The following is a 12,500-nucleotide window of genomic DNA, read 5'->3' as shown; positions in this document are numbered from 1 at the left end:
TGCATTTATTTATTTTAATCAAATATTTATTATGCATTTATTTATTTTAATCAAATATTTATTATGCATTTATTTATTTTAATCAAATATTTATTATGCATTTATTTATTTTAATCTAATATTTTTGTTTTTATCAATTTATAATCTAATATTTATCATGCATTTCTCTATTTTAATGATATATTTATTATGCATTTATTTATTTTAATCAAATATTTATTATGCATTTATTTATTTTAATCTCATTTTTATTATGCATTTATTTATTTTAATCTAATATGTATTATGCATTTATTTATTATAATCTAATATTTATAAATTTATTTATTTTAATCTAATATTTATTATGCATTTATTTATTTTAATCTAATATTTATTATGCATTTATTTATTTTAATCTAATATTTTTTGTTTTAATCAATTTATTTCAATCTACTTTTCTAATGTATGTATTTGAATCTGGTTTGATCATTTATCTATTATTTCTTTATGTTTTTATTGATTTTGATCTCGTTATTCAGTTTCTCTGAACTTTCCTCCACGGACCCAAACACCGCTGGAATGGTCAAGCTTTAATCATCTGTAGCTCATGTCCGTCCCTCAGCCGTGATCCTGCATGAGCTGAGAATCTCCCCTCACAGGAAACAGATGCTCATGTTGAACAGCTCCAGCATCCATGCGCGGCTCAGACTGTGTGTGTGTGTGTGTGTGTGTGTGTGTGTGTGTGTCCGCACTGGCTGTTTTGCAGATGTTGATGTGTCTGTCTTCCGCAGCTCCTGATCTGTCCTCCTGTGACGCGCTTTTTTTTCGGCCGGAGAGAGCCTTTCCACAAGCTGCTGATTCAGGGGGACTCTGCGGGCCGACTGACGGTGTGGAGCGTCCCGGAGACACCGCCCTCACACACACTGTCCTCCGCCACAGGTACACTCACACACACTGTCCTCCGCCACAGGTACACTCACACACACTGTCCTCCGCCACAGGTACACTCACACACACTGTCCTCCGCCACAGGTACACTCACACACACTGTCCTCGGCCACAGGTACACTCACACACACTGTCCTCCACCACAGGTACACTCACACACACTGTCCTCCGCCACAGGTACACTCACACACACTGTCCTCGGCCACAGGTACACTCACACACACTGTCCTCCACCACAGGTACACTCACACACACTGTCCTCCGCCACAGGTACACTCACACACACTGTCCTCGGCCACAGGTACACTCACACACACTGTCCTCCACCACAGGTACACTCACACACACTGTCCTCCGCCACAGGTACACTCACACACACTGTCCTCCGCCACAGGTACACTCACACACACTGTCCTCCACCACAGGTACACTCACACACACTGTCCTCCTCCACAGGTACACTCACACACACTGTCCTCCTCCACAGGTACACTCACACACACTGTCCTCCGCCACAGGTACACTCACACACACTGTCCTCCGCCACAGGTACACTCACACACACTGTCCTCCGCCACAGGTACACTCACACACACTGTCCTCCGCCACAGGTACACTCACACACACTGTCCTCCACCACAGGTACACTCACACACACTGTCCTCCACCACAGGTACACTCACACACACTGTCCTCCACCACAGATACACTCACACACACTGTCCTCCGCCACAGGTACACTCACACACACTGTCCTCGGCCACAGGTACACTCACACACACTGTCCTCCTCCACAGGTACACTCACACACACTGTCCTCCACCACAGGTACACTCACACACACTGTCCTCCACCACAGGTACACTCACACACACTGTCCTCCTCCACAGGTACACTCACACACACTGTCCTCCTCCACAGGTACACTCACACACACTGTCCTCCGCCACAGGTACACTCACACACACTGTCCTCCGCCACAGGTACACTCACACACACTGTCCTCCTCCACAGGTACACTCACACACACTGTCCTCCGCCACAGGTACACTCACACACACTGTCCTCCGCCACAGGTACACTCACACACACTGTCCTCCTCCACAGGTACACTCACACACACTGTCCTCCGCCACAGGTACACTCACACACACTGTCCTCCGCCACAGGTACACTCACACACACTGTCCTCCGCCACAGGTACACTCACACACACTGTCCTCCACCACAGGTACACTCACACACACTGTCCTCCGCCACAGGTACACTCACACACACTGTCCTCCTCCACAGGTACACTCACACACACTGTCCTCCACCACAGGTACACTCACACACACTGTCCTCCACCACAGGTACACTCACACACACTGTCCTCCTCCACAGGTACACTCACACACACTGTCCTCCTCCACAGGTACACTCACACACACTGTCCTCCACCACAGGTACACTCACACACACTGTCCTCCACCACAGGTACACTCACACACACTGTCCTCCACCACAGGTACACTCACACACACTGTCCTCCTCCACAGGTACACTCACACACACTGTCCTCCTCCACAGGTACACTCACACACACTGTCCTCCGCCACAGGTACACTCACACACACTGTCCTCCGCCACAGGTACACTCACACACACTGTCCTCCGCCACAGGTACACTCACACACACTGTCCTCCTCCACAGGTACACTCACACACACTGTCCTCCGCCACAGGTACACTCACACACACTGTCCTCCACCACAGGTACACTCACACACACTGTCCTCCTCCACAGGTACACTCACACACACTGTCCTCCTCCACAGGTACACTCACACACACTGTCCTCCTCCACAGGTACACTCACACACACTGTCCTCCTCCACAGGTACACTCACACACACTGTCCTCCGCCACAGGTACACTCACACACACTGTCCTCCACCACAGGTACACTCACACACACTGTCCTCCGCCACAGGTACACTCACACACACTGTCCTCCGCCACAGGTACACTCACACACACTGTCCTCCGCCACAGGTACACTCACACACACTGTCCTCCGCCACAGGTACACTCACACACACTGTCCTCCTCCACAGGTACACTCACACACACTGTCCTCCGCCACAGGTACACTCACACACACTGTCCTCCGCCACAGGTACACTCACACACACTGTCCTCCGCCACAGGTACACTCACACACACTGTCCTCCTCCACAGGTACACTCACACACACTGTCCTCCTCCACAGGTACACTCACACACACTGTCCTCCGCCACAGGTACACTCACACACACTGTCCTCCACCACAGGTACACTCACACACACTGTCCTCCTCCACAGGTACACTCACACACACTGTCCTCCGCCACAGGTACACTCACACACACTGTCCTCCGCCACAGGTACACTCACACACACTGTCCTCCTCCACAGGTACACTCACACACACTGTCCTCCGCCACAGGTACACTCACACACACTGTCCTCCGCCACAGGTACACTCACACACACTGTCCTCCGCCACAGGTACACTCACACACACTGTCCTCCGCCACAGGTACACTCACACACACTGTCCTCCTCCACAGGTACACTCACACACACAGTCCTCCTCCACAGGTACACTCACACACACTGTCCTCCGCCACAGGTACACTCACACACACTGTCCTCAGCCACAGGTACACTCACACACACTGTCCTCCACCACAGGTACACTCACACACACTGTCCTCCTCCACAGGTACACTCACACACACTGTCCTCCGCCACAGGTACACTCACACACACTGTCCTCCGCCACAGGTACACTCACACACACTGTCCTCCGCCACAGGTACACTCACACACACTGTCCTCCGCCACAGGTACACTCACACACACTGTCCTCCGCCACAGGTACACACACACACACTGTCCTCCTCCACAGGTACACTCACACACACTGTCCTCCGCCACAGGTACACTCACACACACTGTCCTCCGCCACAGGTACACTCACACACACTGTCCTCCACCACAGGTACACTCACACACACTGTCCTCCGCCACAGGTACACTCACACACACTGTCCTCCGCCACAGGTACACACACACACACTGTCCTCCACCACAGGTACACTCACACACACTGTCCTCCACCACAGGTACACTCACACACACTGTCCTCCGCCACAGGTACACTCACACACACTGTCCTCCTCCACAGGTACACTCACACACACTGTCCTCCGCCACAGGTACACTCACACACACTGTCCTCCGCCACAGGTACACTCACACACACTGTCCTCCGCCACAGGTCCACACACACACTGTCCTCCACCACAGGTACACTCACACACACTGTCCTCCGCCACAGGTACACTCACACACACTGTCCTCCGCCACAGGTACACTCACACACACTGTCCTCCGCCACAGGTACACTCACACACACTGTCCTCCGCCACAGGTACACTCACACACACTGTCCTCCGCCACAGGTACACTCACACACACTGTCCTCCTCCACAGGTACACTCACACACACTGTCCTCCGCCACAGGTACACTCACACACACTGTCCTCCGCCACAGGTACACTCACACACACTGTCCTCCTCCACAGGTACACTCACACACACTGTCCTCCTCCACAGGTACACTCACACACACTGTCCTCCGCCACAGGTACACTCACACACACTGTCCTCAGCCACAGGTACACTCACACACACTGTCCTCCACCACAGGTACACTCACACACACTGTCCTCCTCCACAGGTACACTCACACACACTGTCCTCCGCCACAGGTACACTCACACACACTGTCCTCCGCCACCGGTACACTCACACACACTGTCCTCCGCCACAGGTACACTCACACACACTGTCCTCAGCCACAGGTACACTCACACACACTGTCCTCCGCCACAGGTACACTCACACACACTGTCCTCCGCCACAGGTACACTCACACACACTGTCCTCCGCCACAGGTACACTCACACACACTGTCCTCCGCCACAGGTACACACACACACACTGTCTTCCCCCACAGGTACACTCACACACACTGTCTTCCCCCACAGGTACACTCACACACACTGTCCTCCACCACAGATACACTCACACACACTGTCCTCCGCCACAGGTACACTCACACACACTGTCCTCCGCCACAGGTACACTCACACACACTGTCCTCCGCCACAGGTACACTCACACACACTGTCCTCCGCCACAGGTACACTCACACGCACTGTCCTCCGCCACAGGTACACTCACACACACTGTCCTCCGCCACAGGTACACGTACACACACTGGTACACTCACACAGGTATTGTAACTATTTAAAAAATTTCTTCACAATTTATGAATATTTTAAAGAGTATTGTAACTATTTTTAAATATTTTTTCACAAATAATGAATATTTTAAAGAGTACTATAACTATTTTTAAATATTTTTTCACAAATAATGAATATTTTAAAGAGTATTGTAACTATTTTAAACATTTCTTCACAAATTATGAATATTTTAAAGAGTATTGTAACTTTTTAAAAACATTTTTAGAGAGAAGTATGGAAACAAGTAATTTAAAGTAATGTTTTTGCCATGTAGTTTGTGCTGTAGTTTGTGCTGTAGATTGGTGTGTGTGGTCAGTGGAGTGACTCTTGTGTCTCTCCTCTGTAGAGCTGCAGGTGTCGGGCAGCATCAGTCTCCAGGAGGCCTTTGATAAGCTGATGCCGTCTCCAGCGGGCATCATTGACCAGCTGAGCGTCCTGCCCGGCGCCAGCGAGCCCGTGAAGGTGACGGCCAGCGTCTACATCCCGTCTCAGGGCCGGCTGGTGTGCGGACGAGAGGACGGCAGCATCATCCTGGTCCCTGCCACACAGACGGCCATCGTCCAGCTCCTGCAGGGAGAACACATGCTGCGCAGGGGTCAGCAACACACACTCACACACTCACATGCAGATACTGTAGGAATTACCATCAACTAACCCTAAACAAACCCCTACAGTACATGCAGTTCTTCATTATCACTGGAACACGGACACATTAAAGGGTTAGTTCACCCAAAAATGAAAATTCTGTCATTAATTCCTCACCCTCATGTCGTTCGACACCCGTCAGACCTCCGTTCATCTTCAGAACAGAAATGAAGATATTTTAGTGTAAATCTGATGCTCAGAAAGGCCTCCATTGGCTCAACTTTACACTCTCAAGACACTTAAAAGACACTAAAGACGTCGTTACAAAGTCCATCTCACTACAGTGGTTCTACAATAACTTTATGAATCTGCGAGAATAGTTTTTGTGCGCAAAAAACCCCTAAATAACGACTTATATAGTGATGACGATTTCAAAACACGGCCTCATGAAGCTTCGAAGCATTATGAATCAGTGAGTCGATTCATGATTCGGATCGCGTGTCAAACCGCCAAACTGATGAAATTTGGCGATTCAAACTGCTGAATCGACTCACTGATTTTGTGTCTGAAGATGAACGGAGGTCTGACGGGTGTCCAACCACATGAGGGTGAGGAATTAATGACAGAATTTTCATTTTTGGGTGAACTAACCCTTTAAAGCTACACTGTGTAACTTTTTTAGTCTATTCTTAGCTAAAAACACTTAGTTCTTTGAAAAATATATGTGCTCATTAATGTATATTTACTTCTTTCAAGTAATAAAGTATTCTCGTAAGTTTATAATATGCCATTGAAAATACATAAGGTAATGGGATCTAACGGTGGTCGCCATGTTGCCCCTCCATCTTGAAAGTACATTAGCCAAAGAGGGACATACCCGTAAATTCAAGCTTCGCCTTTTGCGTTTCACTCGATGGCACTGTACAAAATTCTCTGCCTCGCGCATGTGCGCGTCAACTTGTTCAGACTTGTCTGGTGCATGTGCAGAGAGTTTTCATCTCAGCTGCGTCCAGTAACAGAGTTATACGGAGTTTTCCTGGCTTGTTTATTCCTCAAAAGTCTGTTTTTCCTTGTGTGGTATTTCTGTGCGTTAATAACTCCGTAAGTAATAATAGTTATTGTCATTGTAACGTTAGATGTGTTTCAGAGTGTGTCATCGCGTAATTCAGTTGATGTCACCTCAGAAGTATTTTTGTGTCAACATACAAAAGCGTAATGCTCACCTATTTGAATAATCATTCAGTTATTTTGTTATCAACAATGTTTATTCGTTTTTAGAAAATATTTGCTTGTAATGTATGTTGACGGAAATATGTATCAGGTCTGATCGGCATTTTAACAATTGTTATACAGAGCGCACTGCAGTGCTAACGTTAAAGCGCCGCACACACTTTTGTAACCGGACACCGCTTGTTAGCAGCGGCAGCTCCGCTCCTTTTAATGCAGCTGCATTTAGCACCTATATATGGTACAATAAGCTCTGGTTTACGGTTACATTATACAAATGTAACTTATAAGTATACTTATACAGTTCTGAACTGTGTATGTATATTTACCATCCTTATTTGTTCTCTCACAGAAACCACATTTATGTACATATCCACGCAAACCTGTTTATGCCTTGCAATTGGATGACTGAATAAACATTACTATCATCAAAGTTCACTCTGGATTAGCTGCAGTTCTTTCTAGCCGAATAATTAGGCCAGTTGAGTTCCAACCATCCCACTGCGCACAGAATATCCCACAGGCACCGTGTTGAATGTGGACGAGGTCGAACTGGAAGCCATATTAATCTTGGACTAATTCGGCCACCGTAGGAGTTGAAACGAAATCGGAATTGAGAAGAACAGAAACTAAAATTCACTGGATGGTCATATACCTTTTAACCGCTAGATGGGGGAAAATATCACACAGTGTAGCTTTAAGGTCCTTTCACACTGGACGCGATTTTGACTCGCGAATAATTAGCGCGATGGTTTTATTTTTTATCAGCTGTTTGTGTAATGAGTGCTTCCACAGCGAACACGAATGTGCTGTGGCGAAAAAACGATGTTTATTTTTTTCGTTCCGATGTCGTTTTTTTTAACACTCGCAGCGACAAAAAAAGGCTTAAACCAATCACATACAAGGAAACAAAGGTCACGAAATGTCCAGTTGATGTTATTAGCTATTCAATCAACATTAACCTTTTCCAGGTGTCGCATTTCTCATGACATTACAGCTGTTTGCCCACTGTAGGCTACAGACAACGATAACATCACCTTTTGAGTTAAAACTTATTGATTTTTTTCTAACCTAATTGCGTCCGCGACTATAGAAAGTGAATGTGTTTCCATCAGTACGACTGTGGCACTTAAATGTTTACATTGTACGCGAACTATTCGCACACAAAATATTCGTTTTTCCGCTTCGCTTTTTCGTTACACGTCCGGTGTGAAAGGGCCTTTACAATAAAGTCCAATCAATAATACTTATCATATATAAGCAATAAATTATAAATATTTTTTACTATATTCAAATCTAATATTTATATTGCTTATTATTTATAAATATACACTTAAACTAAATAATGATATATTATTAAAAAAAAAATAATGATTAATATTAATTGTATCATTTAATCATTTATTATATTAGTGTTATATTTAGTATATTTTATTAACACTATTATTAACAATAACCTGTTTTGATTGTTTGTTTTACAGTGTTTTTTCAATATTAGGGCACTATTATTGCCATTTAATATTACTATTATTATATTATATCTTATTTATAATTTATAATATTTAATATTTTTCATAATTTATTATTATTGCTTTTAATGTTACTCTTATTATATTTTAATTTATTATTAATGTATATATAATTATTATTTTTATTATTAACATATATATATATTATTATTGTTATTATTAACAGTATTATTAACAATAAGCAATATTGTTTTATTTTGTTTTACAGTATATATAAGTGCTCTATTATTTGTGTTAATAATACTTTTATTATAATATAATATATTATTAATGTATAACAATATATTGAATATATTATTGTTATTATTTATACATTATATATTCAACATTTTATGTATAATAAATATATATTTATATATTTTATACTTTATTAGTATTGTTGCTATTAACATTACTCTTATTATATTGTAATACACTATTAATATTTATCATATAATATTATTATTAACCATATTATTAACCAATATAGTATTGAAGTGTTTCCTCAATATTAGTGCACTAGTATTGCTATTATTTGACCAATATTATTATACATTATGGATAAGTAATTATTATTTGTATATTATTTATTATATATATAAAATATGTTTATCTTTTTTAGTTTTGTAATTTATTATTATTGCTATTATTACTATTATATATATCAAACAATAAATGCCTTTTTGGCGCTCTTCTTTACATTTACATTTACATTTATGCATTTGGCAGACGCTTTTATCCAAAGCGACTTACATTGCATTCAAGATACACATTTTACATTTTGTCAGTTCTTGCTTTCCCTGGGAATCAAACCCATGACCTTGGCGTTGCTAGCGCCATGCTCTACTGTTTGAGCTATAGGAAAGCCTGTAACTTTAACTTCTCTAAAGTGGCCAAAGTGTGTTTTGTTGTCTCTTTAAAGCACGTGTGTGTGTGTGTGTGTGTGTGTGTGTGTGTGTGTGTGTGTGTGTGTGTGTGTGTGTGTGTGTGTGTGTGTGTGTGTGTGTGTGTGTGTGTGTGTGTGTGTGTGTGTGTGTGCAGGCTGGCCTCCTCACCGCACCCTCAGAGGTCACAGGCACAAGGTCACGTGTCTGCTGTATCCGCATCAGGTGTCTCCGCGCTACGACCAGCGCTCCCTGGTGTCCGGCGGAGTGGACTTCTCCGTCATCATCTGGGACATCTTCACCGGAGAGATGAAGCACATCTTCTGCGTGCACGGAGGAGAAATCACTCAGCTGATCGTGCCTCCGGAAAACTGCAGCGTGAGTTTCCTCAGGCCTATCGGTCACAGCCTCCTCTGATTGGTCAAGGATGACGGCGTAGTCAAGCCAGATGGACAGCTCGTCACTTTATGCTTTCTAGAAAATGCGTTTGTCTCTGGGACAGTACAGTGTAGTGTTGTCAAAAGTACCAGGAATTTAAGAAAAGTAAACTGAAATTTTAAAAATGTGACGCTTTGAGCGTAAATCGTAAACACCTCTGATTGGCAATTGAGTCCAAAAAAAATTTTTATGGAAAAAATGGAATCCAGAAAATAACTGGAATTTTGGGGGAAATAAAACAGAATTTAGGGTCCAAAAAATGTCCCAAAAAAATTTAATAAAAACGGAATCCAGAAAAATCTAAACAACAAAAAAATAAAAACAGTTTTTGGAATGACGAACCTTTGCGATGACATCACCGGAGCGCCACTTCAGTTCATGTTAAAGATTAGGCTGTCTAGTGTTATTGTTTAAGCTCATTATATTACCCCGAGTGGCTCACTCTAAAAAATGCTGGGTTAAAAACAACCCAAGTTGGGTTGAAAATGGACTAACCCAGTTTTGTTGTTTTAACCCAGCGAATGGGTTGTTTTAAGCAAACATTTAACCCAACCGCTGGATAAAAATGACCCATTCACTGGGTTAAACAAACCATTCACTGGGTTAAAACAACCCAATTGCTGGGTTAAAACAACCCAATTACTAGGTTAAAATGACCCATTCACTGGGTTAAAACAGCCCAATCGCTGGGTTAAAACAACCCAATTGCTAGGTTAAAACAACCCATTCACTGGGTTAAAACAGCCCAATCGCTGGGTTAAAACAACCCATTCGCTGGGTTAAAACAACCCATTCACTGGGTTAAAACAACCCAATTGCTTGGTTAAAATGACCCATTCACTGGGTTCAAACAACCCAATCGCTGGGTTAAAACAACCCAATTGCTAGGTTAAAATGACCCATTCACTGGGTTAAAACAGCCCAATCGCTTGGTTAAAACAACCCATTCACTGGGTTAAAACGACCCATTCACTGGGTTAAAACAACCCAATTGCTTGGTTAAAATGACCCATTCACTGGGTTCAAACAACCCAATCGCTGGGTTAAAACAACCCAATCGCTGGGTTAAAACAGCCCAATCGCTGGGTTAAAACGACCCATTCACCGGGTTAAAACGACCCATTCACCGGGTTAAAACGACCCATTCACTGGGTTAAAACAACCCAATTGCTGGTTTCAACCCAACTTTTTAGAGAGTGTCCACCTGGAAATGCTGTCTACGCCTAAATATTTCTTTTCCTCCTTTATTGTTTACTGTTTTCCGTTATCTGGTGTTATTATGGGATTTCATAAGGCCCTACAAAACTCCAGATGATCCCGGTCAGCGCACACACACACACACACACACACACACACAGGAGAGTATTGTGTCATCAGTGTGTTTTGTGTGGTAAAGGTTGGTCTTAGACATGGAGAAGTTCAGACGGCTGCAGGATTTCTGATCTCTGAGGCTCACCTCGGTGACCAATTAGACAGAAGCTTCCAGCACTAAATGTCAGGCCAAGAGGCCGTCGAAAGGGATGGCTGAGCCGTTGTCATGGAAACGCTCCGAGTCTCCCTCTCTTAAGTCCTGTTTGACCTTTGCTGCAGGATTTGTCGTGACCTTACGTGAAGTGGGCGGCTCTGCTGATATCATGCGTGTGTGTGTGTGTGTCCGCGCTGACGTGTGTGTTTGGCATTTGTCAGTTGGCGACAGCCGTCGTTTATTCAGTTAAAGCGAGCCCGAATCGATCAGAGCCTCGGTTTGGGCTTTTCATTTCTATGATGAATGAGAATCTGGCCATAAATGAGCTGGCGCTTATTACCAGCTCTCAGAGAAACTTTAACAGACGTTTAATCCAAAGCTATGAGGAGGACAGACGTAGTGCAGAGTTATTCCTTTAATATTAATGAGACCATCAGTCTTGACCAATCAGAGACATCTGCTCTGCTCACAGCTGACACTGGTTCCCAGAACGTTAGCTTTTGGTTTGTAGAACGTTATTGTAATGTTATTTTAACGTTCCCCTAGCATTTTTCTTATTACACTCACACTCACACTCACACTCACACTCACACACACACTCACACACACTCACACACACACACACACACACACACACACACACACACACACACACACACACACACACACACACACACACACACACACACACACTGCCCCTGCCCCTAAACCTACCCATCACACACACACACACACACACTGCCCCTGCCCCTAAACCTACCCATCACACACACACACACACACACACACACACACACTGCCACTGCCCCTAAACCTATCCATCACACACACACACACACACACACACACACACACACTGCCCCTGCCCCTAAACCTACCCATCACACACACACACACACACACACACACACACACACTGCCACTGCCCCTAAACCTATCCATCACACACACACACACACACACACACACACACACACACACACTGCCCCTGCCCCTAAACCTACCCAGTTCACTTTCTGTGAAAAAAACCTCATTCTGTGATTTATAAGCATTTTGAAAAGTGAGGACATGGGGAACGTCCTCATATTTCACCCTCTTTTTGTAATACCCATGTCATTATACAC

At 44.3% G+C, this 12,500-nt stretch overlaps 1 protein-coding gene across 2 annotated transcripts in view; it reads left to right on the top strand.

Moving 5' to 3' along the window:
* The window catches only part of wdr7 (WD repeat domain 7), a 183,760-nt gene that overhangs the window by 31,889 nt on the left and 139,371 nt on the right, over positions 1-12,500 (top strand). For both annotated transcript variants that reach the window (XM_079835629.1, XM_079835628.1), the window contains exons 10-12: positions 774-921; positions 5,616-5,864; positions 9,631-9,851. In XM_079835629.1, coding sequence (XP_079691755.1) covers positions 774-921; positions 5,616-5,864; positions 9,631-9,851 — 618 coding nt within the window. The remainder of the gene's footprint in view (positions 1-773; positions 922-5,615; positions 5,865-9,630; positions 9,852-12,500) is intronic.

This window comes from Gobio gobio (genome assembly GCF_949357685.1).
Source record: "Gobio gobio genome assembly, chromosome: 14".
NCBI classification, from domain to species: domain Eukaryota; kingdom Metazoa; phylum Chordata; class Actinopteri; order Cypriniformes; family Gobionidae; genus Gobio; species Gobio gobio.
Note: the sequence above shows the minus strand (reverse complement) of the source record. Positions and strands in the feature narration are given on the sequence as shown.